Source organism: Anguilla rostrata, unplaced genomic scaffold, assembly GCF_018555375.3.
Source record: "Anguilla rostrata isolate EN2019 unplaced genomic scaffold, ASM1855537v3 scaf1021, whole genome shotgun sequence".
In the NCBI taxonomy this organism is placed as follows: Eukaryota; Metazoa; Chordata; class Actinopteri; order Anguilliformes; family Anguillidae; genus Anguilla; species Anguilla rostrata.
In genome coordinates this window covers 2,084-25,754 of record NW_026986370.1, presented here as the reverse complement: position 1 = coordinate 25,754, position 23,671 = coordinate 2,084, and the positions used below count along the sequence as shown (strand labels likewise).

The 23,671-nt window shown below is 40.6% G+C and overlaps 2 protein-coding genes across 4 annotated transcripts; both read right to left on the bottom strand.

Annotated features, from left to right (window-relative positions):
• Window positions 1–251: 251 nt before the first annotated feature.
• Window positions 252–20,846, bottom strand: LOC135247007 (uncharacterized). Of its 2 annotated transcripts, none has more exons than XM_064320298.1 (5): window positions 20,736–20,846; window positions 20,239–20,592; window positions 11,659–12,012; window positions 10,583–10,930; window positions 252–796 (listed from the first exon to the last, which is right to left on the bottom strand). In XM_064320298.1, exons 1-5 carry the CDS (start codon window positions 20,776–20,778, stop codon window positions 657–659), a joined length of 1,239 nt encoding a protein of 412 aa, XP_064176368.1. In that variant the 5' UTR covers window positions 20,779–20,846; the 3' UTR covers window positions 252–656. The 2 variants fall into 2 exon arrangements, with proteins under 2 accessions (XP_064176368.1, XP_064176369.1); XM_064320299.1 differs by lacking the exon at window positions 252–796 and adding an exon at window positions 10,059–10,421.
• Window positions 1,449–12,292, bottom strand: LOC135247008 (uncharacterized). 2 transcript variants are annotated; one of them, XM_064320301.1, is made up of 4 exons: window positions 12,157–12,292; window positions 2,812–3,162; window positions 1,848–2,201; window positions 1,449–1,686 (listed from the first exon to the last, which is right to left on the bottom strand). In XM_064320301.1, exons 1-4 carry the CDS (start codon window positions 12,197–12,199, stop codon window positions 1,586–1,588), a joined length of 849 nt encoding a protein of 282 aa, XP_064176371.1. In that variant the 5' UTR covers window positions 12,200–12,292; the 3' UTR covers window positions 1,449–1,585. The 2 variants fall into 2 exon arrangements, with proteins under 2 accessions (XP_064176371.1, XP_064176370.1); XM_064320300.1 differs by lacking the exon at window positions 12,157–12,292 and adding an exon at window positions 3,318–4,416.
• Window positions 20,847–23,671: the final 2,825 nt, after the last annotated feature.

Sequence of the window (23,671 nt, the reverse complement as noted above, 5' to 3'; positions counted from 1 at the left end):
TTAACAGCAATTTCACATCACTTGAAAAATACTTAAACTTGTTTGGAGGCCAGAAAATTATATTTATTCTAGACTCTTTTTACTCTTTAGCTTAAGAGCAATTTTATTTTCATAATCAAGTGTTTGTCACATCACAGCTGTTGTGTCTATAATTTTAGGGCCAGCTGGATACCAAACACAAATACAAAAAAACATAAAACCAATGTATAATATAGGCGTCAATATCAGAAGCTGAAGTGTGATAAATTCAAGTGAGATCTGGCTTGCTTTCACATGTAATACTGTATGTGTGCATATGTTGCACATAAGTAAAGGTAGAGGGGGACAGCCATCTGCACCAATGGAGCAACTTCACCTAGTTTTACAGAACTGCCCCCCGACTGTATGCGACAGTTCTGTAAAGCAAGGTGAAGTTTCTGTACGCATTTCTGCATGCTATTCATGAAATGGCCTTACATGACAAATTCATTGCCAACCTCAACCCTAACCCTAAACCAATTATTTTACACAAACACTAAACACAGTGCACATTTTTAGTTTGACATCCTTTATGATATTGAGTTTTATGATCCTGTATGTTTTATACTAGTCTGATTTGATTGACCAAATATTCTATAGTAAATACATTGTAAAAAAAAAAACAACAATCTTGTGACTTATAGCACACATTGATAAATTTGTCTCTTAGCTTTGCAGTTCTCACAGTTTTTTCTCCTGTTCAGAGCGAGGACAATATTTAGGACCACGCTCAACGTCAAAGCTCCCGCCAAGCAATAAAGAGGAAGATGTCCATTCGCTGATGTTTTAAAACATAATTTAGTATAGCGCCATTCATGAGCAATATTAACCTTGTGAGATGTGAGATCACAAATATCATATGTGATTCGATCCTTACTAAACTGAGCATTTTAATGCTGATGTAACAATCACTACTCATCATTGAAACTAATGGAGTTCTAGAACACTGACTATAGAATTATTTTTTTTAAAGTCAAAAACAACCTACAAAACATTTTTAAAAACATTCAAAGGGTTAATAAGAACATAATAGGACACTGACAGTGATAACCTGCACAGAGAGCTAATCTGCATCGCAAAGAGAATCACAAAGAGCAACTATGAACAACTGATATCTAGCAACATAAAAAATAAATTAGGGAATATTATAGTCATCAAATAATGTCAGATGAAGTATGTATGTTCTACTGGTTGAAATTTAGCCCTAGCCTCGGAAGAAGAAAAAAAAAAGACTGAACTTTTAAAAAATCTGAATGCACTAAAATAGTGCTTTCACATCAGGCGTCTCAGGCGTCACAAAACCAGGCTTTTGCCAAAATGATCAGAACAGCACATGAGGATTAATACACTTGGTTTATTTGCATATGGAGTCTGTCTTGGAAATAACAAGAATAATAACAATAACAACAATAATAATAATAATAATGGTGATGGTGATGATGACGACGATGATAATAACAATCATAATAATAAGGGAGAAGAAAAGGAATAGGTAGAAGGAGATATTATTATGAATACAACTCACTGGCTGATTAAATGATATGAAAGCCCATATTAGCATTATTATTCATGCCTTTTTGCAGTAGGTCAGGATAAATATCGGCAAGATGCAGCAAAGAACTCCAGTCCGTATGATCGAGAGTAACACAAGCCTGGATAATTCACCTCCTGAAATATAAACATTTGTTTAGGATATTGTAAATGAAATTGAGATGTTGCTACAATCAACATTATGTTAAAATCTAAATATTTTCCTTATTAATTAAATAACAAATGTGAATCAATATTAACTGTGCTATTAAATCATACATACATTTAAATGAGCTTACCCTCAAAGTCCAGCTTGGTCCCGCTCCCAAACAGGATCTTTCCACAGGTGGCCACAGCACAGTAGTAAGTCCCAGCATCAGAGGAGCTGAGGTTCCTCTTGAGGAAGTTGTAGACACAGCTCTGTGTGGGAGACACAGCCCCAGAGCTCCTCTGGCACTCATCACTCCTGGTTCCATGGGTGGAAATGATTCCTGGAGGGGACTCTCCTGAGCCCTGTCTGATCCAGTACACACTGTGTTCTCCAGCACAGATCTCAGTGTGTACTGAACACTGCAGAGTCACAGAGTCTCCAGGCTGCAATGATTCAGACTCAGGCTGCTGCAGTACTACTGTCCTGTTGTTTGACTTTGAACCTGAAGAAATTTGTTATAATTAAAAATATTACTAGACATATGCATGGATTCAATCATCATTTACTGTTACTGTAATTCACAAATAAATGGAGATATTTATTCTGTAGAAACATTATTTTTTGTCAAGTTTTGGTCATTGCTGAACTTCCCAATCTGCATTGATGAAAAATGTGTGCATATTTTCAAATATCAATTAGCCTTATTTGCCCATCCATAAAATGTGAAAAAGTCTATTTGTGACTTTTTATCAATGACTTTAGAAAAATAATAAGGCAAATTGAGCATGTTCGGCTTGCAATATGTTCAGCAATAACCAAGCCTTAACATATCTCAGTTTCTTAACACTTAGCCAATACATGAACACACAAAGCAGTGTTTAAATGACCATGCCCTAAAATAAAGATCTGCTTTCTTAGGATAATTTAATTTCCCCCTTAAAAAAGCAAAACGCAAATTCATAATAAAATATTGATCAGGAGAGTCTATCAATGTACCAAAATATCACTTTGGCATAATATTTCACTGGTAATATGTCTGTGTGCAAAGTATATTGTTGAAAACATGTGCATGAAAAAACATGTGCAACGCATGAACTAAGGTTCATATTTACCCATCACCATTAAAGTAGTTCCTTCTCCAAAGCTCATCTCCATGAAGTGCACAACAGTGCAGTAGTACGTGGCTGAATCTGATGGCTCTACTTGTGACACAGTCAGGTTAAAGCTTTCCTTTTCTGCATTAACACTGAGGCGTTTACTGTTTTTAAACTCATTGAAAAATGTAGCATTAGGTTGATATTTCGACACTATCGCTACAAGCTGAGGCTTCAGCCCAAGAGGTTGCTTCAACCAGCTGACACATGTCACTTGCTTGGAAGGATGGAAACATGGGAGAGTCACAGTGTCTCCAAGCTGGGCTCTCACCAGCGCGTCAGGCTGAACTATATTCCCAAGCAGACCATCTGGAATACATCCAAAAGTAATATTTCAACTTCACTGAAAGTGAAAAAAAAAAAAAAACTAAAGAAAAAATCCATCAACCTCTGTAGCCATGGCTCTATACAGTCTTAGTGTAAAATCATTTTAACTTATAAGTTAATAACAGGTACACACTTACAGACTTTGCTGAAAAGCAGAAGAATCGCACAGAGTGGTGGCATCACCGTGTCTGAACTCTCCTCTTCTGGAGACTCTCCTCTGCCTGTGACCCTGCTTGTCCTCTGCGCTGTAAAACTCAAACTGTACAGATAAAAGGAGGACTTGAGGTAATAATTTCCAGTGAATCTCTGAACCGTAGGAGGTCACATGTCAAAGACAGATTTGATTGGCTGCTCAATGAAGGAAATTATAGGGTGACAAAGGTCCGCAAATGAGCACTCACAGAGGAACACAAGTAAACCCTTGCAATTATTTCCTTTATTATGTGTTATGTATATATAGTTGCTATTTATGTATTGTAATCATGTGGAACTCTCCATAAAATGGTAAATAGTTTACATTGAAAAAAATCACACACAGGAGGGAGAAGTGCGTCTTTCACTGAACCTATAGCTCCACATCCATCGGCAATGCTGGAGTTGCATTTCTGTGCTTCACAAGCTAACATTTACCATGTAGGTGTACGGTTATGTATGTATTTGTGCTTGTGTATGTGTGTGTGTGTGTCTGCGTGTGTGTGCATGCATGCGTGTGTGTGTGTGTGTGTGTGTGTGTGTGTGTGAATGCGAGAGCGCAAGCATTTCTGTGCTTCATAAGCCATCATTTACAGTCGTGTGCATTCATGTACATGTTTGTGCTTGTGTACGTGTATGTGTGTGCATGCATGAGTATGTATGAGTGTGTCTGTGTGTTTGTGTGTTTGCTCATGTGGGTTTGCATATTTATGTTTGCATGTCTGTCCATGTGTCTGCGGGTGTGTGCACGTGTGTGTGTTTGTGTGTGTGTGTGTATGTGCGCTTACTGCATGTGTATTTGTTTGTGTTTGTGTATGTATGGGTGTGTGTGCTTGTGTGCTTGTGTGTATATGTGAGTGTATTTGTTTGTGTTTGTGTTTGTAGTGTAGTGCAGGATGAGGCAAGATGAGGTAAGATCTGGTGGAAAAAATCTATTTTAGGTTCACAACAAAAGGAAAAGGGGAAAAGCTGTTGTAGAGGCAGAGAGGTGTGGTGAGGGGGGAAGCTGTGCTGGGCTGCTGTCTTGGTCCTGAGTCTGTTAAGCTTTACTGTCACGGTAAGGGGGGGGGCAGCTAGGTGAGGTCTGAAAGCAAGCAACCATTACCTAATGCCCCTTTCTCACCAAAGCAATGACTCAAGTAAAACCACATTTGCAGTTGGTGTGAATGGGTCAACTCGCACATTACCTGACCTGGGTCCGCAGCCCTGGTCGTGACCTGGGATTCATGTGGGTTCGACAAAGCTCGACTTCCATATGGGGGGGTGATTAGGCTACTGTACTCTGCATGGTTAGCTGACCTCATGTGTTTAACTTGTGCAGAAATTATGTTTCGAAACATCTTTTCAATAAATGATGGAAACCATATTTATCACAACTGAACAATTCAGGAATTATTTTCATTTTTGCTAGCTACATTCATGCAAGAAGAGGATTGCTCAGTTGTCTCAAGCCTGTAACAGTGAATATTAAATAAGTAATATGTTACTTTTGTGACATCGTATTGGCATAAAAGCATTTGCAAGAAATTGCAAGATTTGGGGCACATCATTCGGCTATGTATTCAGGAGTTAACATGCGGGGTTGAACCAGCACCATGGCGAACTGCTTTTTATGCGCTAGCTTGCTGGCTAAAACCTAAAAACTAGCTGTATCAACAGGAGAAAATGTACTTCAAGCAAGCTGACTACGTTCACTTAGTAGTTAGTTAGTAGTCACTTAGATGGTTTACAGCAACGCTGTTCCTCTTGGCTGACCGGCACCATTCAATCCCGTTCATTTTCGGGAAATTGATCATTTTAAAGCACAAATTACTTTGGAGGATAACAGATCGATAAAAGAGGGTGAGTTTAAAATCTGAGCTGTGCAGGTTGTGTTGCCAGGAAGGGTGATGGTGTGCTCCCTCCAGCACCCAGGTATTCCAGAAACCTGGGAGAGCTGCAGGACCATGGACAGCACCGGCCCTTCTCACAGGCAGGGGGGCAGGTGTGGCTCATTGTAATTAGGCCAGCTGCTCCCCATTGCCTGATCACAGGGCCTTATGAAAGGGCCTTGCTCGCAGTCCCAGAGAATATATTTTCTGAAGGGTTGCTCTTGTGTTTTAAAGTTTGTTTGGGGGGTGGGGGAACGTTGACTTTGTTCATCCACTTGTGTGACTGCTTATTCAACTTACTTGCCCTTACCTTTGGAATAAATTTGCATTGTCCCTCAAGAATGATCCTTTGGACCCTGCCCCACTTTTCATTTGCAGTCTTGCAATCAGGAAGTTGCACCCAGTCTACAGTATATTATTTAAATTAGCTCACATCTTGTTAAAATTGGCTCGCTAGCTCGGTGGAAAAAAAATGGCTAAAGAAAGTCCATGATTAGAAAGCTTTCGAACTGTCTGAGACGGATTTCTGATAGGCCCTCTGATCAGAGTGCTGAGGAATGAATTATTCCTCAAAACAAAACTGAATCACTGATTATCTCAAAAGAGCAAATATAGTTCTGCCCCCTCTGAAGTACCAGAGGAGACAAACATGAGAGAGAGAAAGAGAAAGAGAGAGAGAGAGAGACAGAGAGAGAGAAAGAAAGGAAGAAAGAGAGAGACAGAGATGGAGGGACCAGGTACCATATGAAAGGGGTGCATGCAGAGGAAACCACAAAGGCAGAGCACAGGGGTTTTGTTTGAGTCAGTGGCCAGAGAGTCAGGCCAAACCAACCATAATTAATACTGCCCTGCCCCCCAGTATACAATGGAATTTAACTTTCTGGGATACTGCTCTCTTTGGTCACACACACACACACACACCTACACACAGACAGGCACGCACTCTCTCTTCCCTCTTACCTACAAACTCACATCCTGATAGTCAACCGCCCCATTCTGCTCCACACCTTACTCAGCACGTACATTCATTATGAAGAATACAGCATGTCCTGAATGAGTCAAGAAAACTGTCCCGTGTCACCACAGCTGGTCACATGACCATGGAATGTACCATCAGGGCAGGAAAAAGAGGGGAACGATCAAGATGTTCTGTGCTCACATCATTTCAGTATTTTTAAATAATGTTTTAAGACTTATTGAGTGCATCTTTAAATCTTGGGGACAGATTATAAATAAAAGTGCACTGTTTTCTAAACCTCTATTGTCTGGTCTGTTGTAATGGAAAGGTGGTCTGAGGTGTGAGGCGGGTGAATTTGATTGAAGCGTCAGTGTGGTTTCAGCGCTGAGAGAGGGAGGAGGTGCAGGTCAGTCTCCCTGTGCAGCTCTGGTCTGTGTAGAGCTGAATGTATAAGGCTGTGAGTGGAAAATAACTGAACCTCCCCTGTCACCACAACAAGAGCAGTCTGAAACAGACAAACACATTATACTTGTAGTGAAAGAGAGAGCCGTGTGCAAAAGCCTTCAGAAACAATAAGCAGCGCAGTGACCTCAGAGCAGGAAGCATATCAGGAAAAGTCTCTCTCCATGTGACATTGAGTGCCTGCATTTTATTCTTTTACTCTTAAACAAGAGAGTATCTGTCCCAAGAGCATTCTGAAAGCCATAAAATGTATGTATTTTATGGAAATGTTAAGTCTCTTAAGATACACAAGCAGAATAACTGTGACCCTACCAACCCCACCACCACACTACCTGCAGCCTGTCCTGTTTTTTGACTATTTGACAAATTACATTCAAATGTGAATCATGGTCACAGAACACAGGCATCTCTGTGAAATGCAAAAGAATGGGTCCAGTGTGATTAATGCTACACAGCAGCTGAGTACATGTTCACCGCTCTTCCTCAGAGAATGGGTGCATTCCCAGCTCCTGACACCAGGGTGAGAGCATGAACATCAAGCCACAAAACTTCCATTCTTGAGGGATCTGGAATCAGCTTCATAGCTTCATAGAATTCCACAACAAATGCAGCTAATTGCTTGTGTGGCTGTACTGTACATACCATATATAGATCTGTTTGGCTTATGCTCACTGGATTAAACACCAGGAACTGTGCTGTTGTTTTGTTTTTTTTTTTGTTTTTTTTTTTTGTCATAAAATAAAATGACCTAATCAAACCAGAACAAAACAGAAAAAGAGGAAAGAAACCCAATAATCAAACAAAGAAGAGAAAGAGAAAAATAAATAAATAAATAATTTTAAAAAATTAGTAAAAAAAAAAAAAAATTTATATATATATATGTATATATAGTGGTCATCAATGGTATTAGCACATGCACCCGCCAGGCCGCCCCACCCCCCCCCACGCACACACACCAACAACCCTCACCCCTCACCCCTACCCCCCACCCCACAGCACAACCGCCACCCCCCCAACACAACACCACCGGAGCCGATCGCGAACCCGCCTCCAACTCCACCATCTCCAGCTGCTTGGGCTTCATTGTCTGGGGTATTCTCAAGTTGCTATGGGGGGGACCCTGGAGACTGGGAGCCTAGAGTCACTGGGGCCTGCGTGATTCCTGAGTTAGCCATGTAATCAACTGCTTTAATTGATCAATTAAGTGCCAGGTAAAAGCAAAAGCTAGCAGACCCTACAGCTCTTGGCCTATTACATCTGTTGACAAATGAAATCAGGGGCAGGGCTCCAAATGTAGGAAGTGATTGACACTAATTCGCAGTCGCAGGCCTCTAACTTTATGCTTGATGAATGCTGTTCAAACTCTCATTAGATAATACCTTTTTTTTGTTGCCATTTTTCTCCCATTTTCTCCTCAAATTAGTTGTTATACCAATTCCCTGTGTATCACGGGCCTGGTCGATGCACTATCCTTCTGTTTGTCTGGGGAGGGTATAGACTACCACATGCCTCCTCCGATACATGTGGAGTCACCAGCCGCTTCTTTTCACCTGACAGCGAGGAGTTTCACTGGGAGAGAGTAACGCGTGCGGAGGTTCACGCTATCTCCCCCAGATCCCCTCCCTCCTGAACAGGTGCCCCAACCAACCGGTAGGAGTCGCTAATGTAACAATCAGGACTCATACCCTCACCAGCTTCCCGCCCACGAACACTGCCAGCTGCGTTTGTAGGAACGTCTGACCAAGCCGGAAGTACCGCTGCCGGGGAAAATACCTTTTTACCACAGAGTAATTAAACTCTCATCGCATTATTAGATTTAAATCATTTTGTCAAATTGTATGGAATAAGGTAAAAAAAGTATGAGGATTATGATAATGATGATGATGAGGATGAGGTGGTGGTGATGTGAACAATGACGATGACGACAACGATGATGATGATGATGATGATGAGGATGATGATGATGATGGTAGCACTGTGGAAAATAATCCTGACTAGAAAAGTGATCTTGATATTTGTGTATCTATGTAAGAGTGGGAGGGGCGGGGCTACATTACTCCCTGACACAGGTTCCTTCTTTCTCTAGAAGCTTCTTGGAGCTCTTTAGAACTGGACGCAGCCCTGGCCTGTTTGCAAGGCGGTCCACTTTCAAACATGCTATAGAGCCACAGGAGCCAAAGAGAAAAGTGGGTCACAATCACAATAGGCTTGTTGTTTTTTTTTCTTGTACGCATTAAACTTGCCACTGTAAAGCCTGCATGTTCAGTGCAAAATTAAAAATCTTCCAAGCTTAATGAGCACTATGAAGCTAAAGTAGCTTAAATTAGCTCCAAGCAAGTGTTCCAAATTTTACAGCATCTCCTAACTGTGAGTTGAGCTTCGACAAAATGAAAGTTGAATACTGATTAGACATTTAATGCTGGAACCTTTCCATGTACAATGTGATGCATATAAAAAAAAGTTGCCCTAAAATAGTGTGAAACTGACAGATTATTCTGTTTGGCACAAATGTATCTATGCCACCTGGTCACAATACTGGGCAGAACAGACAGACCTCAGACTGAATGGTAACCAGGCCCTCGTCAGGCCTATTTTAAAGGCACAGCCCTCTATGCATTTAGCATTAACTCTTCAATAAATGTCAATAAGATACACTTTGCATGAATATGTGATAGGAGGTTAAGCATGAGCTTTTGCTGTCACTGATCAGTACAAGTTTTTTCCAATACCAAAAATATTGGCTGCACCACACTACGATACATTTCTGTTGTACAAACAGGAAATGCGATATGGTAAATGGTAAATGGACTGCATTTATATAGCGCTTTTATCCAAAGCGCTTTACAATTGATGCCTCTCATTCGCCAGAGCAGTTAGGGGTTAGGTGTCTTGCTCAAGGACACTTCGACATGCCCAGGGCGGGGTTTGAACCGGCAACCCTCCGACTGCCAGACAATCGGTCTTACCTCCTGAGCTATGTCGTGAAAACAGTCGTAAGATATCGTTACTGTGTCTCAAATGTATGTTTGAAGCTACTGCTTGCAAACCATTAGCTCTCAGTACCAATGTTCTGTTCATGAACTTTCTGTATTGAAATATATTTTCATTTGTATCATTGAGTCATTATATTATGTGTGTGATGTGCAATAATTCTGTTTAGATGTTGGAATAGCAGTTTTTTTTCCAAAGTGCATGTTTTCTCTAAGAATGCATTTGATTCCTCAAACAGCCCAAAATAAGATATCTTCACGAAGAGCCAGCAGCTACCGTAAACTGAAAGGTATGTTGCTTTTGTTTACAGGTTCTGACTAAAGTTGACAAAATCCTTTCTGCTATAACTGTCTGTGTTAAAAAACTTCAGAGTACTGGATCAGGAACACAATCATAACCATGCATTTCAAATGACTGGAATTAAGTTTAATTGCATTACATTGTTTGAGTAACATCAGCTGTCTCATGCTGTTCTGCCAACATTATCAGAACAGCACATTAGGATTAATACACCTGGTTAATTTGTGAACAGGTATTGTTCCCCTGAAAAAAAAAAAAATCTGAATAACAAGAGAAAGGAGAAAAAGAATACCCAGAAGGAGATGTTAATATGAACATGACATACAGGCTGATTTAATGATATGAATCCCGTATTAGCATTATTATTTATGCCTTTTTGCAATAGATGAGGACTAATATGGGCAAAATGCAACAGAGAACTCCAGTCCGTATGATCGAGAGCCAGACAAGCGTGGATAATTCACCTCCTGAAATATAAATATTTGTTTAGGATTTTGTGAATGAAATTGAGATGTTGTTACAATCAAAATTATATTAAAATCTAAAAATTTTCCTTATTAATTAAATAACAAATGTGAATCAATACTAACTGTACTATTAAATCGTACATACATTTAAATGAGCTTACCCTCAAAGTGCAGCTTGGACACGTTCCCAAACAGGATCTCCCCACAGGTGGCCACAGCACAGTAGTAAGTCCCAGCATCAGAGGAGCTGAGGTTCCTCTTGGGGAAGTTGTAGACACAGCTCTGTGTGGGAGACACAGCCCCAGAGCTCCTCTGGCACTCATCACTCCTGGTTCCATGGGTGGAAATGATTCCTGGAGGGGACTCTCCTGAGCCCTGTCTGAACCAGTACACACTGTGTTCTCCTGCACAGGTCTCAGTGTGTACTGTACACTGCAGAGTCACAGAGTCTCCTGGCTGCACTGACTCGAGCTGCTGCAGTACTATTGTCCTGCTGTGTGACTCTGACCCTGTAAAAGTTTAATTCTCATTTCAGTGCAATACAAAATTGTCCATTGTAGAGTACTGGATAGGTTTTGTATAAATATTACTTGGTATTATTTGTAGGTTATACCAATAGCTTAAGATGAGTCCACCAATTATAATCAGTTACTCTCACAAAACAGATATGAAGAGGGGCATGATTTAACTCAAAATGTGTATGTGTAGCTTACTGTATCATGTGAGCATCCATGCAAGTGAGATAAACTTACAGTGGCATGATATGTTTTCCTACATTACAGTACATCATAAGGAAAAACAGACCAGCATGTCTGCCATTCTTTACTCTAAATACCTATTCAAGTTTTTATTTTTTATTTTATTATATCTCTATGTTAGCATGTTATTCTAAGCGCAATATTTATTGAATTGCCTCTTGCATGTAAATTTTGCAGCCTTCCATTAGAATGTATAATTAAACAAGATTTAACGAGTGTATATTCTTTAACATGGGAGATACATGGAAGGCCCTTCCAGTTGGGTGAAAATGTCGACTGCTTCAATTTTATGACAATTTTATGACCCAAACTAATGCTGTGGCAGTGTTGGAAATGCTCCTCGTGTATAAACTCAGAACTGCTCGGCAGAGACAAAAACAATGCAAAGATGAGTTTCTGTACAAAAATATTTCTTCTTGTGTGTTTTTGCTTCATAAATAAATAAGGCTATGGTAAAAGAAAACAAGTTTCATATTTACCCGTCACCATTAAAGTGGTTCCATTTCCAAAGCTGATCTCTCTGTTGACTATAACAGCGCAGTAGTATGTGGCTGAATCCGACGGCTCTACTCGTGACACAGTCAGGTTAAAGCTCCCCTTTGCTGCTTTAGCACTGAGGCGTGTGCTGTTTATAAACTCATTGTAAAATGTGGGATCTGATTCATAGCTCCGTATCCTTCCTAATAGCTGAGGCTTCTGTCCAAGAGGCTGCTTAAACCAGCTTAAATTGGGCACAGCTGGCACAGGAAAAAAACACCGGAGCATCACAGTTTCTCCAAGCTGAGCTGTCACCAGCGCTTCAGGCTGAACAACATTCTCCCCGAATAGGCCATCTGAAATGCAACAGAAAGCAATATTTCAGCATCACTGACAATGGAGTAAAAACAAAGAAACATTCCATCAATTTCTGTATAAATACGGTCCTTGAGTAGAGTTAGATTTGGCGGATTATAAGTTAATAACAGTTATACACTTACAGACTTTGCTGAAAAGCAGAAGAACAGCACAGAGTGGTGGCATCACTGTATCTGAACTCTCCTCTTCTGGAGACTCTCCTCTGCCTGAGACCCTGTTTGTCCTCTGCGCTGTAAAACTCAAACTGTACAGATAAGAGGAGGACTTGTAATAATTTCTTGTCATTCACTGAACAGTAGGAGGGTACATGTCAGGGGCAGATTTGATTGGCTGTTTAATGATTTGGGTGCACAAGAGCTGCACAAGCATCCGCTAATAAACACCCTCAGTGCAACAAAAGAAGACCGTTGTCATTATTTCCATTTTTCTTTCATGTGTGATGACTGTGACAAACACGCCTGCCACAGGCCACCGAAGTGGCTTTCCTTGGGGCCCTCCAGCACAGAGACACAGGGAGAAGATGTTCAAACAGTCCAGATTTATTTCACGAGGGTTTGGCAAGATGTTACTGCCAAGTAGCAGATGTTAAAAACACTGTCATGACAGAGAGGCTCCCCTGTGTGGGTGGGGATGGCAGATTTAACCTGTGCGCAGTGATTACCTCACTACGCACAGGTGCAGCCACTCCTGTTCCTGGGTCCAATTAGCCTGGCCAATTATCTAATTCTTAACCAATTACCCAATTGGCCAGGTCTAATTAGCTTGACCCAGGGCAGGTGTGGCTGCTTAAACCAGCCATCCCCACACCACAATGACCTTTTCAGGTCGTCATTGCACATGAGAATTTGTTCTGAACTGACCATCCTGCTTAATAAAGGTCAAATTATAATAATAATCCAGTTATTATTTACAGTGCAATCATGTGTCGGAGTGTAGCACAGTGGGTAAGGAACTGGGCTTGTAACCGAAAGGTCGCAGGTTCGATTCCCGGGTAGGGCGCTTCCGTTGTACCCTTGAGCAAGGTATCTAACCGAAATTGCTTCAGTATATATCCAGCTGTATAAGTGGATACAATGTAAAATGCTATGTAAAAGTTGTGTAAGTCGCTCTGGATAAGAGCGTCTGCTAAATGCCTGTAATGTAATGTAATGTAATGTGGAAGTCTTTATAAAGTTTGAAATAGTTTACTATGAGAATAACTTCACATTGGAAACGGCACCTCGATTCATACTACAATTTAATATGTGTGTGTGTGCATATTTGCGTTTGTGTGTGTGTGTCTGTGTGTGTGTCTGTGTATGTATGTGTGTGTGTGAGCATGGGTGTATATGTGTGTGGGTGCATGTGTGTGTGTGTGTGAGCATGGGTGTATATGTGTGTGGGTGTGTGTGTGTGTGTGTGTGTGTGTATGTGTGCATGCATGTAGGTGCGTGTGTGTGTGGGTGTGTTGTGTGTGTAGTTGTGTGTGTATATGTCCGTGAGGTTGTGTGTGTGTTTGTGCATGTGTGGTTGTGTGCGTGTGTATTTATGTGTGTGCGTGTGTGCGTTTATATGTGCAGTGTAGTGTAGGACTACGAAGACATGACACAAACAAGAAGTAGTTTGGTGGAAAAAACAGCCATATTTCTCTTTAAATCCAAAAGGAAAAAGGGGAGAAGCTGTGGCAGAAGCATTCACAGAGAGTTGTGGTGAGGGGTGGAAGCCATACCAGGGTCACTGTCTGTGAGGGGGAGGCAAGCTGAGAGGGTAGTGAGTACTGAAACCATGAACTGTGCCTTTCACAGTAAGCCAGTCAGCTATTTAAATGGGGTTCAACTGTTCCTCTGGATTCCAGGTAATAGTGTTTCTGTAGTTTGGATGCTAAAAAGATAAATGGACAGAGGAATCTCAAATTGTTTGCGGAAATCAATTTGTGATCTATTTAGAATCAAATTCATTTGGCTCATTTTGATAAATGAGGCCCAAGCTCTTATTGATTGGATTGTGTTTTGAACTCATAAGGTTTGAAGGTGATACTGCTCCTGCAACTGTGCCATTCATTTTTTTTTTTACTAATTCTATGTTTTCACTCATTTTGTCCTGTAGCTGTCCAGGTTTGCATGGAGAGCAGGGTACTGAAGTGTCTCCTGGTCCTGCCAGCGCTGTTCATGGTGCTGAATTTCCCCCCGCTGTGGAACGGGACAGTTACAACCGAGAGGAGTGGAGGAGTTAATCTGGTTCCTTTAATTTTCTTGCAAAATTGCAATCAGCACCTTTATTTTAAAATCTTAGCAGTGGTAAGCTTAGTTTAGGTTGTGGTGCCAGCAACCTGGGAGAGCTGCAGGTCCATGGACAGCACAGGCCCGTCTCACAGGCAGGGGGGCAGGTGTGGCTCATTGTAATTAGACCAGCTGCTCCCCATTGCCTAATCACTGGGCCTTATAAACGGGCCTTTCTCACAGGTACAAGGATTCTTATTATTATTTTTTTTTGTGAAAGGTTGCGTTTGAGGGTTTGATTGTAGTGGACTTTTGACTTTTTGGCTCTGCAGGAATGTTGGTTCCAGTTTACTCATTCAATATTTTATGAAGTATTTTCAGTTGTTTTTCAGTTTGTGGGCTAATGAAAGGCAATGTATATTTTTGACTTTAGGGGGGAGGTGGGAGGGGAGAGGGGAGAGGGAGGGGGGGGGGGGGGAGACTGCAGGTAACGTATTAAATGGGTGCATGCAGTGGAAACCACAAAGGCAGAGCAAAGGGGTTTTGTTTTGAGTCAATGGCCAGAGAGTCAGAACCCCTACAGACCAGCAAGCAGGTCTCAGAGCGTGATCTCTAGCATGCTATCAAAGGGAAAGATGTTATAAACAGGAAACAAAAACATTACCAGACTATAATTAATACTGACAATGCCCTGCCCCCCAGTACGCAGTACACAATTCTCTTTGGTGGTGAGTTTCTGAGAAACACAAACACACACCCACACAACACACACACACACACACACAAACACAAACACACGCACACACACACACACACACACACACACACACACACACACACACACACACACACACACACACACACACACACACACACACACACGCACACACACACGCACACACACACACACACGCACACACACACACACACACACACACACACCCTTCTCCCTCACCAATGCACTCGTAGTCGGTTACAGTAATAAAACGCCCCATGATTCAAAGATTGTTTTATATGAATCCATTCCACTCATCACCTTACTCAGCACACACATTCATTATGCAGACTGCAGGGCCTGAATGAGTCAAGAACTTTCTTAAGACCCCTGACGCTACGACTGGTCACATGACCATGGAATGCATCATCAGGGTGGGAAAAGGAGGAAAATGATTTAGATGCTCTGTGTTTCAATGCATCTGATGATGTTTGTGCTGAAAAACTTCATCACATCACTTCACTACATTGCATTTTTTTACATGCAAATCGTGCCAGTCTCACCCCAGTCGGGGCACGCTCCAGTCGTGACTCATATTTAGTATGAGACTGCATTAAGACGGCTCCAACAGAGTTTGTGACAGTCTCTTTCTCGTCTTGACCATTCCGATAGCATCAACCGTGTTTAATATTATCATAAGTTTTTTTTTCATTCTTGGATAAGAAGGTTTGTTATGGTCACCGGTGCACTTTATAATCCTACACTGCCAACAGCCAATGTGAGTGTGTGTCAGACTTTAGTTGTCTAGAAGTCTCCTAGTGTAAGGCCAACATAAGAAGCAACATCATAAAACATGCAAATGATGATGAATATAGGACAGAAAAGTGAAAAGGCCTCTTTAACAACAGGGAGCAATACAGACCTTTTGTCCCTCCAATTTGTGTGCTGTGTTTGGAAACTCGGAGACAGATTATTAGTATTTTTCTTTTGAAATATAAGTGCACTTCTAGGCCTCTCTTTTCTGGTCTGTTGTAATGGAAAGGTGGTCTGAGGCGTGAGGTTGATCCAACCGTCAGTGTGGTTTCAGCGCTGAGGAGAGGGAGGTGTGAACACAGCTCTGTGCAGCAGGTTGGTCTTCCTGTGCAGCTCTGGTGTGTGTAGAGCTGAATGTATAAGGCTGTGAGTGAAAAATGTGAGTGAACCTCCCCTGTCACCACAATAGAGCAGTTTGAAACAAACAAACTCATTTTGCTGGTAATGAAAATGAGATCTGTGTGCAAAAGCTTTCAATGACAATAAGCAATTCCAATGTTTGCGATCTTAATCAACACATTGAATAAAACACCACTCACATGTATATATAATTACTCTTGTTACAGTAGTATGTCCAGCCTGGGTAAGGGCATTATTCTCTCCTTGTTCTCTAGATTATCGGCCCCTGTGAACACCTGACAGGCATCTCAGCAGGAAGTGCATGAACATGTGGGAGTCTGTTCATGCTCTGTCCCTGTACACAGGAAGGAATCTGCCACTGAGTCATTGTGTCTGAACATGTGCCCAGTTGTTCTAAAACATACAGCACAGCATCAGTAACTGAGAACACAAGAAAGCTGTCGCTGTGCATACAGGAAGTGCTTTTGTTACTGAAGGTGCAGGGAGGGCTCTGCTAGCAAGAGGCCTAGCCTTCAGAAAGCATGTCCAGCTGTTCTAAAACATGCAGGAGCATGGATCGCTAAGTGAAAGTAAGTTAACACAGCCTCTGCAGGGTGCATGACATATTTCTCTTGATTTTAATAACTATTTGTTCTTGGTAAATTTAATAAATTGAAAGACGTAAAACAGTAAATGTGACATGCGTAAACGTTTGGACACCCTTCCATTTGATCCAGAAATGCATTTTTGAAAAGGTCTCAGAAATTGGGTGACTCATCAGGCCTAATCAGTTAATCTTGTGCTATCTTCTCAAGTCAATTCAGTTCAATTCAGTTTTATTTGTAGTGGGAGGCAGTGACATAAAAATGCTTACATCGGAACCAGAAATAAAAATTTGGCAAAACTAGGCCTGGACCTCCAAGGAGCAATGGAGGTTAAAAAATAAAAAAATTTAAAAACTGGATGGAGGCAAAAAAAAAAAATTCCCCATGGAAAGAAGTCTCAGGAGGAACAGGGCGATAGAGGGGCAGCCCATTCTCAGCTGGGATAGGGATGGGATAGACAGAACGGTGTTTCTTTTCATTAACATGGCTGCCTTAAACTGACTGAGCAAGATTAAGAAACACTAAGCAACATTTAACTGATGTTTTCACGTCAGAACACAGGGACATCAGTGAATAATTTTTACATATTTTACTTCATTTATTTTGAAAACCAGATTAATTTAAGCAAGTGCACAGCTATTGACAAGCACAGCTCAAAGGGGCTCTTAGTCTAAAAAAACAAGACCATAAGTCTCTCATTTACAGCCCCATAGTATAATGTTCACCAATGCTAGTGAGGAAATGTTCGATAAACGGCGATTATTCTTGTGATGAATTCTTCATGGAAAGTTTCACTCGCGGTCTCTAAATCTCATATCTGAGTAAACCGTTTCTTTCTCCGCTTCCTTCTTGTTCCGCCTCACTTTGGGTTTCTTGGCAGTGAAATTCAATGCAGCGTAATTCATTGCCTCCTCTTGACACTAAGAGGATGCAACAGACATGATTATTCCCCATTCTTACCATTTAACAATATGTTCACCACATGAATAGTCTATTTAAGTTTTTAAAAATGTACTTCACAACATGATATTTGTACCTGTTTTCTTGACAAGTCTTCTCTGGACATCTGGTTGTTTGATGCAGACCCTGTTTCAGCAAAATAAGATTTTAACCACTGGAGGTTGTCTGAAATTAATTACGCAAATAATATATGCGGTGATTTTTAAGGATGTATAATAATAAAGCTATTTCTTCATAATCATCTTCTTCTTCTTCTTCTTCTTCTTATTATTATTATTCATAGCCATAGTAGTAGTTGTGTTTTTAATATAGTGATATATAATAATAATAATAATAATAATAATAATAATATATATATATATATATATATATATATATATATATATATATATATATATATATATATAAAGGGAGTATATATTTTATGCATATATCTTTCAATGGGGAAAAGGGATAGGCTTTAACGGCAATTTCACATCACTTGAAAAATACTTCAATTTGTTTGGAGGCCAGAAAATTATATTTATTCTAGACTCTTTTTACTGCCGTTAGCTTAAGAGCAATTTTATTTTCATAATCAAGGGTTTGTCACATCACAGCTGCATGCTATTTATGAAATGGCCTTACATGAAAAATTCATTGTCAACCTTAACCCTAACCCTTAACTAATAATTTTGCACGAACACTAAACACAGTGCACATTTTTAGTTTGACATCCTTTATGATATTGAGTTTTATGATCCTGTATGTTTTATACTCGTCTGATTTGATTGACCAAATATTCTATAGTAAATATATTGTAAAAAAAAATAAAATACAACAACAACCTTGTGGCTTATAGCACACATTGATAAATTTGTCTCCTACCTTTGCAGTTCTCACAATTTTTTCTCCTGTTCAGAGCGAGGACAATATTTAGGACCACGCTCAACGTCAAAGCCCCCGCCAAGCAATAAAGAGGAAGATGTCCATTCCCTGATTTTTTAAAACATAATTTAGTATAGCGCCATTCATGAGCAATATTAACCTTGTGAGATGTGAGATCACAAATATCATATGTGATTAGATCGTGACTAAATTGAACATTTTAATGCTGATGTAACAATCACTACTGATCAATGAAAGTAATGGAGTTCTAGAACACTGACTATAGTATTTTTTTTTTTTAAGTCACAAACAACCTACAAAACATTTTTATAAACCTTCAAAGGGTTAATAAGACACTGACAGTGATAACCTGCCCAGAGAGCTAATCTGCATTTCAAAGAGAATCACAAAGAGCAACTATAAAAAACTGATATCTAGCAACATAAAAATAAATGAGGGAATATTATACAGTCATCAAATAATATCAGATGAAGTATGTATGTTCTACTGGTTGAAATTATTTGATACTCATTTAGACCTAGCCTCGGAAGAAAAAAATAAAAAGGACTGAACATTTAAAAAATCTGAATGCACTAAAATAGTGCTTTCACTGACTATGTCAGTGATTTTTTGCCTACCCTCAAAGTGCAGCTTGGTCCCGTTCCCAAACAGGATCTCCCCACAGGTGGCCACAGCACAGTAGTAAGTTCCAGCATCAGAGGTTCCTCTTGGGGAAGCTGTAGACACAGCTCTGTGTGGGAGACACAGCCCCAGAGCTCCTCTGGCACTCATCACTCCTGTTTCCATGGGTGTAAATGATTCCTGGAGGGGACTCTCCTGAGCCCTGTCTGAACCAGTACACACTGTGTTCTCCTGCACAGGTCTCAGTGTGTACTGTACACTGCAGAGTCACAGAGTCTCCTGGCTGCACTGACTCAGACTCGGGCTGCTGCAGTACTACTGTCCTGCTGTGTGACTCTGACCCTGTAAAAGTTTAATTCTCATTTCAGTGCAATACAAAATTGTACTGGCTAAGTTTTGTATAAATATTACTTGGTATTATTTGTAGGTTATACCAATAGCTTAAGATGAGCCCACCAATTATAATCAGTTACTCTCACAAAACAGATATGAAGAGGGGCATGATTTAACTCAAAATGTGTATGTGTAGCTTACTGTATCATGTGAGCATCCATGCAAGTGAGATAAACTTACAGTGGCGTGTTATGTTTTCCTACATTGCAGTACATCATAAGGAAAAACAGACCAGCATGTCTGCCATTCTTTACTCTAAATACCTATTCAAGTTTTTATTTTTTATTTTATTATATCTCTATGTTAGCATGTTATTCTAAGCACTTAACACTTATTTCTCTAAGGGTATAAGGACGAGGTCAATTAAATTAATTGCCTCTTGCATGTAAATTTTGCAGCCTTCCATTAGAATGTATAATTAAACAAGATTTAACGAGTGTATATTCTTTAACATGGGAGATACATGGAAGGCCCTTCCAGTTGGGTGAAAATGTCGACTGCTTCAATTTTATGACAATTTTATGACCCAAACTAATGCTGTGGCAGTGTTGGAAATGCTCCTCGTGTATAAACTGTTCGGCAGAGACAAAAACATGCAAAGATGAGTTTCTGTACTGTTTTTGTTTCATAAATAAATAAGGCTATGGAAAAAGAAAAAAGTTTCATATTTACCCGTCACCATTAAAGTGGTTCCATCTCCAAAGCTGAGCTCTCTGACGACTGTAAGAGCGCAGTAGTATGTGGCTGAATCCGACAGCTCTACTCCTGACACAGTCAGGTTAAAGCTCCCCTTTGCTGCTTTAGCACTAAAGCGTTTACTGTTTTTAAACTCATTGTAAAATGTGGGATCTGATTCATAGTTCCATATCCTTGCTAATAGCTGAGGCTCCTGTCCAAGAGGTTGCTTTAACCAGCTGAAATTGGGCACAGCTCGCACAGGAAAAAAACACCGGAGCATCACAGTTTCTCCAAGCTGAGCTGTCACCAGACCGTCAGGCTGCACAACATTCTCCCCAAATAGGCCATCTGAAATGCAACAGAAAGCAATATTTCAGCATCACTGACAATGGAGTAAAAACAAAGAAACATTCCATCAATTTCTGTATAAATACAGCCCTTGAGTAGAGTTCATTTGGCTGATTATAAGTTAATAACAGTTATACACTTACAGACTTTGCTGAAAAGCAGAAGAACAGCACAGAGTGGTGGCATCACTGTATCTGAACTCTCCTCTTCTAGAGACTCTCCTCTGCCTGAGACCCTGTTTGTCCTCTGTGCTGTAAAACTCAAACTGTACAAATAAGAGGAGGACTTGAGGTAATAATTTCCAGTGATTCACTGAACAGTAGGAGGGCACATGTCAGGGGCAGATTTGATTGGCTGTTTAATGAAGCTAATAATTGCATGGCACAATAGCTGCATAAGCATCCACTGATAAACACTCTCAGTGCAACAAAAGAAGACCGTTGTCATTATTTCCATTTTTCTTTCATGTGTGATGACCTTTTCAGGTCATCATTGCAAATGAGAATTTGTTCTGAACTGACCATCCTGCTTAACAAAGGTTGAATAATAATAATAATCCAGTTATTATTTACAGTGCAATCATGTGGAAGTCTTTATAAAGTTTGAAATAGATTACTTTGAGAATAGCTTCACATTTGAAATGGCACCTCGATTCGTACTACAGTGTAATATATCTGTGTGTGTGTGTGTGTGTGTGCATGTGTGCATATGTGCTTGGGTGTTTGTGTGTGTGTATGTCTGTGTGGGTGTACATGAGTGTGGGTTCATATGCGTGTGTGTGTGTGTGTGCCTGCCCGTATGTGTGTGTGGGTGTATATGTGTGTGTGTGCGTGTGGTTGTGTGTTGTGTGTGGTTGTGTGTTGCGTGTGTGTGTTCGTGTGTGTGTTTTTGAGTGTGGTTGTGTTTGTGTTTGCATGTGTGTGTGTGAGCATATGGTTGTGCATATGTGCATGGAGGTGTATGTACCTGTGTGTGTGTCTGTGTCTGTGTGTGAACATTTTGATACCCTTCTTAATAAGGACTCTGATGCAGACCCCACCATTCTGGATGAACTGCCTAAACTTCCTCCCATTCACAACCTCAGCCAGCCCCCAGCCTTCCTGGAGGTCCTATCAGCTATCCACAGAGAGTTGTGGTGAGGGGTGGAAGCCATACCAGGGTCACGGTCTGTGAGGGGGAGGCAAGCTGAGAGGGTAGTGAGTTCTGAAACCATGAACTGCCTCTTTGGCAGGGAACCAGTCTGTTATCTAAATGTGCTTGAAGTGTTCCTCTGGATTCCAGGTATTAGAGCTCCTGTAGTTCGGATGCTACCAAAAATATTGTCTCACATTGTTTGCGTAAATGGGTTTATGAATGATTTAGAATCAAATTAATTTGGTTCATTTTGATAAATGAGGCCCAAGCCCTTATTGATTGGATTGTGTTTTGAACTCATGAGGTTTGAAGGTGATACTGCTCTTGTAACTGCGCCAGTTGTTTTTTCACTCATTTTGTGTCATACCTGTCTAGGTTTGAGTGGGGTGCACGCCTGTCAGCGCTGTCCATGGTGCTGAATTTCCCTGCTGTGGAACGGGACAGCAGGAGTTAGCACTGCCCGTAGGTGGACAGGGGCGGGATTCTGATCCTCACACCATAGTAGTTATTTGGTTAAACTAATTGCTACAATAAATAAAATTCCCAAAACTGAAATGAAAAGTGCAATATACAAAACATTTAAAAATCATTCACTAATTTACAACGGCTCTATTATCTGCATTCAGGGCCGTGCCAATTGCCTGGCTTGGTGCTGAAATTATGTAAGTTTAGAGAAATCATGAGGGCACGTTCTCCCAATAATGACAGTGCTCAGACTGTAACTTTACGCTGAACATAATTCCAAAGTGAAACATTTTCTGATAACAGCTTAAGCAATGAACCTGTTACTTCAGCAATGAAGTCAAGCCATAAATGTAGTTTGTCCATAGCAAAGCACCTGTGACAGCATCAGAGGCCTGAGGTTCTGTCGCTCAGTGACATCACAATAACCTCATTAACGGAACTTCCTGTTTTAGCTCTACTGTCCCTGTCTCAGTGGGGCACCACTTCCATGCACATATTGGCATCTAAAACAACAACAGAAATCCAAAAAATAAACAAATCAATACATTATTTGGAAACATTGTAAGGTCAATTCTTGAACATAAATGACAAAGGTGAATTGTTTTCAAATTCATTCTAACCTCTGGGTACTTTAATCTATCTGCATCATTGAAACCAGCACAATTGTTATAAAATCTTAGGTGTGCAGGTTGTGGAGCCAGGAATAGTAGCTTTGCACTGTTCTTTCAGCGCCCTGGGTTTGTTCATAGTAGATTTTTGACTTTTTGCCTTTGCAGGATTGTTGGTTCCAGTTTACTCATTCTTTTTTTATTTAAATTTTTTATATGAAGTATTTCCAGTTGTTTTTAAGTTCCTGGGCTAAGGAAAGGCAATGTATATTTTTGACTTTATTTTGCCTGTTCACCATTTGATTGCCACCCCCAGCACTGCATCACAAGGGCTACAAGGGTAAAGGAATTATTAAAATGAGTCTTTGGAAACTAATCTGGGATTAAATCAAAATGTTTACATTTGGAGAATGTTTAAACTCCTATTATAACAACATGTCAAAGGGTGGTTTGAGCTCAGTGAACGGTAATAAACTGCATGTAATCACTGATTATCTTAAGAGAGCTCACATAGTTCTGCTCTTTCTGAAGTACCACAGGAAATCAGAGAGAGAGAGTCAGGCAGACAGAGAGGGGAGGTGCCAGGTTTGAAAGGGGTGCATGCAGAGGACACCACAAAGGCAGAGCACAGGGGTTTTGTTTTGAGTCAGTGGCCAGAGAGTCAGGCCAAACCAACCATAATTGATACTGCCCTGCCCCCCAGTATCTAATGGAATTTAACTTTCTGGGATACTGCTCTCTTTGGTCACACACACACACACCTACACACACGCAGGCACGCACTCTCTCTTCCCTCTTACCTACAAACTCACATCCTGATAGTCAACCCCCCCCCCCCCCCATGATACAAGGACAGTTTCCTGTGAGTCCAT

What these genes read in the sequence shown, in the direction of transcription:
- LOC135247008 (XM_064320301.1), bottom strand. Translation starts at nt 12,199, where the DNA reads ATGCCACCACTCTGTGCTGTTCTTCTGCTTTTCAGCAAAGTCT. An exon ending in AACTACTTTAATGGTGATGG is followed by an intron (nt 2,202 to 2,811) that starts GTAAATATGAAC and finishes AAATTTCTTCAG; the next exon opens with GTTCAAAGTCAAACAACAGG. An exon ending in GACCAAGCTGGACTTTGAGG is followed by an intron (nt 1,687 to 1,847) that starts GTAAGCTCATTT and finishes TTTATATTTCAG; the next exon opens with GAGGTGAATTATCCAGGCTT.
- LOC135247007 (XM_064320298.1), bottom strand. Translation starts at nt 20,778, where the DNA reads ATGCCACCACTCTGTGCTGTTCTTCTGCTTTTCAGCAAAGTCT. An exon ending in TCTGCTTTTCAGCAAAGTCT is followed by an intron (nt 20,593 to 20,735) that starts GTAAGTGTATAA and finishes GTTGCATTTCAG; the next exon opens with ATGGCCTATTTGGGGAGAAT. An exon ending in AACCACTTTAATGGTGACGG is followed by an intron (nt 12,013 to 20,238) that starts GTAAATATGAAA and finishes GTTGCATTTCAG; the next exon opens with ATGGCCTATTCGGGGAGAAT.